The sequence below is a fragment of the Otolemur garnettii genome, unplaced genomic scaffold (genome assembly GCF_000181295.1).
Source record: "Otolemur garnettii isolate 467f Iridium unplaced genomic scaffold, OtoGar3 scaffold00049, whole genome shotgun sequence".
Taxonomy (NCBI): Eukaryota; Metazoa; Chordata; class Mammalia; order Primates; family Galagidae; genus Otolemur; species Otolemur garnettii.
Window position 1 is genome coordinate 1,965,727 of NW_003852444.1, and position 6,016 is coordinate 1,971,742.

The window sequence follows — 6,016 nt, forward strand, 5'->3', positions numbered from 1 at the left end:
GCGGCAGCCGGTGCTCCCCCCGGCGCGCGCCCCGAGTCGGTGAGGGCCCGGCCCGGAGGCCCCGGAGCCATGGGCTGCATCGGCTCCAGGACTGTGGGTGGGTACCGCGGCCTGGCGGCTGCCGGGACAGGACTCGCCCCCTCCCCCACCCTCGCGCGCCCTCGGGACCCCTCTCCGCACCCGCCTCGCCCAGCCTAGCTCCCGCACTTTTCCTCCACCCGCTCGCACTCCCACCAGTCCTTCCCCTCGGCTCTCCTCTCGCGCCTCCAGGGATGCTGTCCCTCTGGGCGCTTTTCCTTCTCTCGGTCGCCCTCCCCCAGGCGCGGTCCCTCGCTCCATCATCATCAGCCTCCTTTCCTCTCCTCCGTCGCTCGGCCCCACTCTTGGTCCCCTCATCCTTCCACCTCCAGGTCATCCGCCTAGACTCCGCTGTCTCCAGCCCTCTCTGTTCCGGAGCAGACCCTCTGCTGGGGACCCCTGCTGAGGACCCTCGGCGTCCGTCTCAGCCCCGAGTGTGTTTCCCACACCCCCTCCCCACCCCCCGCCACCGCCTCCATCTGGCTCGGGTGTTTTGCCCCGTTCCTTTCCCTCTCCGGTGCCTTTTTCTGTCGTTCCTGCCTCCTCCGATTTGCTTTGTTCACGTGCATTTTCCCTTTGGGGCGGGGGCGGGATGCGCCAAGCCTCGGGGAGGGACTGGGTTCCGCGCCCGGAGGGAATGAAGCAGGGCTGGGGCGGCGGGCGGAGGCCGGGGTGAGGGACGCGAGGGGTCCGGCGTTCGCCGCCCTGGCGGGTGGGGCTGCACCTGTCGGCCCCGGGCCGGCGGGGCGGGGCTGGCTCTTTATTTACCTTTGGCGAGGGGGAGGGAAGGGAGGCGCCTCCTAACCCGCCTTTCCCCACAGTTTCTGCCTTGCGAGCGCCCGATCCCCCCCCACCAACCGGTGCACTAGCTGCACTCTCGCAGCTCAACAAATTGATCCAACCCTCTCCAGAACCCCCCAATTTTTCCCTTTTCAACTCCCAATTTCTCCCGCCTACACCTCCCAGTGACCTCAGGCTGAGAGAATAATTCGTATTATTATTACAAACAAACTCACTCTCGGCAAGCCTGATTTCTGAGACCCGATTTATTTCCATGGATACCCCCTCCTCCTCTGCTGTCACCTCTCCCGTTCTCTTCCCTCCCCCTCCCTGCCCCCCGCGGCTCTGACTCAGCTCTCCCTCTTCCACAAAGGCCACCTCCCCTCCCTCCCGCTCTGCCCTCCCCCATGGCTCTTCTTCTCAGATTATGCTTTGCCGCCCCATTTCTGATGCCCATGTCCAAATGCCCATCTTTCCTCCTGTGCCCCAGCCATGGCCTCTGGCCTGACCTATCTCACCACTCCCTTGCATCCCCAAGGAAGAGCAGGACAACTTTGGAGGGGTTCCATCTTCCTCGGCCCCTTCCTTTGCACCGGCTGTGCTGTTGCTGTGCTGAATGCTTTCTCTTGGCCCAGGGCACCCTTCAGTGCACTTTTCCCGACAATGGGCCCTTTAACCCTAAACTCATAGTCATAGGGACACAAGTGTATCAGGGACCTACAAGGACAGATGGCTCATCAAATGGTGCAGCAGCTAACTGATGCTTTACAACAAGTGGCCCCTGGTACTTCACCTCTGAGGTGTCTCCCTTCTGGGGATCTGGGATCTGACCTTAGCAATGACCATCCATCTGTCTTGGCCTTCCAGTTTCCCAGTCAAATCTCAGCCCCTGTCCACCCTCTCCCACTGTCTTCTCTCAAAAAGTTCTGTCCTCTCCTTCTACTTTTCTCCTCCCCACCCTTCCCACCACTTTAATCCATCACTTGTCTTCCCACAGTCAGGTGAAATGTTTCGTCTCACCTTTGGATTCTCTTCTCTCATTGCTTCTTGGAGAACATGCCCAATTCCTTGTTGTCCCCTCTAAGTCTTCATTCTGCTAGACAGACTCTTGGAGAGCTCCTGACTCCCACCCCACACAGAGAGAAGTTCTGTCCTTAGAATGCAGTAGAGGGAAAGCTCAGCTCTCATATAGAGACCCTCAAAGATTACTGGGGACAGAATAAGAGTTGCTTTCCTGCCAACACCCAGACTCTCCTTGTAAATAACAATGGATATAGGCCATAGAACAGTTTCTGAGTGTTCTACTCTTGGTTGAGCTATAACTGAATATTTTGGCTCGGCATTATTTCTCTTACCAAAAACTTGGGGGCAGTGGGGATATAAGAGAAAAGGGGCATTCAGAAAGTGTGGCAGCAGGAGGGAAGGTGTGAAGCGCTGACCCTGGTGTGTAGCCTCAGCCTCCTGTGAGAAAAGACCCAGGAGGGGCCCTGGAGGTGAGGGCAGAGCAAATTACCTCTGGCCCCTTCAGGGAACGAGGTGATAGCGGTGGACTGGAAGGGCCTGAAGGATGTCGATCAGATCAACATGGACAGCACCAGCTCACTGCACGGGAGCAGCCTCCATCGGCCATCTACTGAGGTGAGGCCCTCTGTGCTCAGCTGCCCCCTGGCATAAGGAGCTTTGAGAGACCCAAGAGTCATCATGAATAAGGCTGCCCAGCCTCTAGCTACCTGATCCTTGAGTCTCTTTCTAAATTCCAAGGCAATACCCCAAACACTCCTTTTAATGGACACTTTTGCAAAAGAACATTTCTCCTGACTTTCCTTGAAACACATGCCAAACATTTCACTCTGAGATCCTAATAACCTATATTAACCACAGGAAGGCCTTCCCCATCCACATATCCCTGGAAGCCCCTGTGAGGAATTTGGGATTATTTGCATTCCTGGAAGTGCCTGGGATGCCCATTGCCTTTCCTCTCTCCTCACAGCAAACTCGAACTGATTTCTCCTGGGACGGCATCAATGTGAGTGTAGCTGCCCCCAGACCTCCCCAGTCCTCCCAGCTCCTCTTCCTCCTACTCTCCCTTAGACCTTACAAAGAGCATGGTGCTCCCTGACTCCGACAGGCACTATGAGCCCTCACATTCCCCACTAGACCCCCAATTTCAAGGCAGTGGGGGTATACACCTCCTTGGGACTCTTGGGTGTAGAAGTTTTCCTTGCCACCTGCCCTAGCTCTGATCCTTCTTCCTAGAAATTATCAATTTTCCTCCATATATAAAGCAGGTCCATACATTTTTATTCTTCTGCCCTTCTCCCACATTCCCTATCCCAGCTCTCCATGGAGGATACCACTTCCATTCTTCCGAAGCTTAAGCGAAACTCCAACGCCTATGGTATTGGGGCCCTGGCCAAGTCATCGCTCTCAGGTGAGACTCCAACCTGGGATGCACCCTGATGGGAGAACACTGACAAGCTCCCAATCTCAGTCTCCCTGCTCTTCATGAGGCCTGAAGACCACAACCCTGACCTGTCTGCCCTCACTCCTATCTGTGGAGTCCTACAGGATAAGACTCCTGCCCCAATGGATGGAGTCCATGGGACTGGGGTGGAGGAGTGGAGAGGGTCTGGTATGGGTATTTGTGATATTCTGGAGTGTGTGGGAAAATGTCTGGTCCTTTAGGGATCTCTCGAAGCATGAAGGACCATGTAACAAAGCCCACAGCCATGGGACAAGGCCGGGTGGCCCACATGATTGAGTGGCAGGGCTGGGGGAAGACACCAGCTATTCAGCCACAACACAGCCACGAGGCGGTGCGCAGGGATACGGACGCCTACTCTGACCTCAGTGATGGCGAGAAGGAGGCACGTTTCTTAGCAGGTACTTATACCTCAGATTCTCAAGAGACACATTTTCTGGTGGGTCAGGGATTGACATTCCAACCTGGTTCCCTAAGCAGGATTGTCTTTACTCATATGACCATAGGCTTACCTATCCCAAACAGCTTGAATTTCAAAATTTTTGCTTGTTAATTCTTCCAAGTGTCCTCAAACCTATTTTTATAATCATCTGATAAGATTAGGGAAATTAGATGGGATTTGTGGTCCACCTGTTCCAGATGCCTTCTCTTTTTATTGTGGGACTGTCCAACCCCTTGGCTTCCTTAATACAGGAAAAGAAATGCAGGCCTTGGTCTTTGAAAGGTTTTATTTCTACTCCATATTTCTAGAAGTAAAACAAGGTAAGGCCTTGGGGATTTCTTTGGCCATCAGCTTTTGGTGTCATGAATTTACTTGCTGGATGCATTACTGGGACAACCACTAGATGATCAAAGGAAATGGGTGAGGGGACAGGGGTCTGCAGAAGAGGTATAGTTCCAGGACAGCAGATAGGTCTGATGACAGGCATGTAATGTGCCTGATTGGGTGCCTGAGCCCTAGCAGCCAGTCTCAATAAGAAGACTAGGAAGAGTGACAGGTCTGGAAAAGAAGGGAAGTATCTTTGTGTTGGTGACATGGGTGATAGAGGAAGTATCAGTGAGTAGGGTGATGTAAGGCAGGGCAATAGCAATATAAGCTTTGACTGACTCACGACTTTGACCAGAGCTGGGGCCCCAAGTCTACCTATCCCCACCATGTGCTCTCCCTTCTCCTTCTAATGCTTTGAACTTTTGACTTTATGTCAGTTTGGACCCAACAATCCCACGATGCTCTCTTGGGAGTTTTCTGTTTATGTTGGAACCTACCCTCTACATTATAATTCCCCCAAAACTCCAAAAATAAATTTCCAAACATCCCTAATTTTAATCCCCTAGGATATCTCACCAGCAGACTCCCAACTCTTTCCCCCTAGAAATCTTAAATCTGACCTTTCAGGAAGTGTCCTACACTTTTGCCTTGTTTCTGAGCATATACAAAGGCTGTGCTGTCCAATCAGTAGCCACCAGCCACATGTGGCTGGCAGGGTGGTTCGTCCCAGTGGAGATGTGCTATAGGTGTAAAATACTGGTGAGATTGCAAAGACTGTACAAATAAAAGAATGTAAAATATCTCATTAGTAATTGTTATATTGATTATATTTTAAGGTGATAATCTTTTTATATATTGGATTAAGTAAGGTATATTATTCAAATTAATTTTACCTGTTTTCTTTTTATGAAATGTAGCTACCAGAAAATTTTAAATTATATAAGCGGCTTGCATTGTATTTGTCTTGAATAGCGTTGCATAAAGGTGTCTCCCTGCCTTCATGCAAATGCCTAAGGGTTCCCTGACATGTTTTGTTGTCTCCGCATTTCTTCTGACAGGTGTCATGGAGCAGTTCGCTATCTCTGAGGCCACACTCATGGCCTGGTCTTCTATGGATGGTGAGGACATGAGTGTCAACTCTACCCAGGAGCCATTGGGCTGTAACTACAGTGACAATTACCAGGAGCTGATGGAGAGTCAGGGTGAGAATCCAGCCCCTGGGGCCTACACAGTCTCCCCAATTATCTAGGCTGCCTCCACTCATCTCTGTTCATCTCGGCTTCCCCTCTGTCCTCTCTACCCTCTGCGTCCTCTTTGTCTGGCCCTCAATTCCCTGTGCTGTCTTTACTGCCTTTGATATTTTGTGGCCCCACTGACCTCTGTGATTCTTTCTACAGATGCCCTGGCTCAAGCCCCCATGGATGGATGGCCTCATTCCTACGTGTCCCAGGGCATGTACTGTCTGGGGTCATCGGATGCCTGGGAAGCAAGTGACCAGTCCCTCATTGCCTCTCCGGCCACAGGATCCTATCTTGGCCCTGCATTTGATGACTCACAGCCCAGCTTGCATGACATGGGGCCTTCCCAACCTGCTTCCGGATATTCTGCTCAGGAACCACCACCTTTGTTGGGGGGAGACACTGACTGGGCTCCAGGGATGGGCGGAGTGGACCTGGCACAGGGCCCTGCTGAGGAGGAGAAGAGGCCATTGGCCCCTGAGGAGGAAGAGGATGCAGGATGCCGAGACCTGGAGTCACTTTCCCCACGAGAAGACCCTGAGGTGTCCACTGCTCTTAGCCGGAAGGTGTCTGATGTCACATCCTCAGGCGTTCAGTCCTTTGATGAGGAAGAGGGCGAGGCCAACAACTAGCTCCTTCCCCCAAGCCCTGCCTTCTACCCCCACCTGA

At 52.8% G+C, this 6,016-nt stretch overlaps 1 protein-coding gene across 2 annotated transcripts; it reads left to right on the forward strand.

Annotated features, from left to right (window-relative positions):
• Positions 1 to 69: 69 nt before the first annotated feature.
• Positions 70 to 6,016, forward strand: FAM131B (family with sequence similarity 131 member B). Of its 2 annotated transcripts, none has more exons than XM_003791544.2 (7): positions 70 to 97; positions 2,387 to 2,496; positions 2,849 to 2,884; positions 3,196 to 3,289; positions 3,544 to 3,741; positions 5,168 to 5,311; positions 5,507 to 5,979. In XM_003791544.2, exons 1-7 carry the CDS (start codon positions 70 to 72, stop codon positions 5,977 to 5,979), a joined length of 1,083 nt encoding a protein of 360 aa, XP_003791592.1. The 2 variants fall into 2 exon arrangements, with proteins under 2 accessions (XP_003791592.1, XP_003791593.1); XM_003791545.2 differs by lacking the exon at positions 70 to 97 and adding an exon at positions 612 to 641 and having other exon boundaries at positions 5,507 to 6,016.

What these genes read in the sequence shown, in the direction of transcription:
- FAM131B (XM_003791544.2), top strand. Translation starts at nt 70, where the DNA reads ATGGGCTGCATCGGCTCCAGGACTGTGG. An exon ending in TCCATCGGCCATCTACTGAG is followed by an intron (nt 2,497 to 2,848) that starts GTGAGGCCCTCT and finishes CTCTCCTCACAG; the next exon opens with CAAACTCGAACTGATTTCTC. An exon ending in TCTCCTGGGACGGCATCAAT is followed by an intron (nt 2,885 to 3,195) that starts GTGAGTGTAGCT and finishes TCCCTATCCCAG; the next exon opens with CTCTCCATGGAGGATACCAC.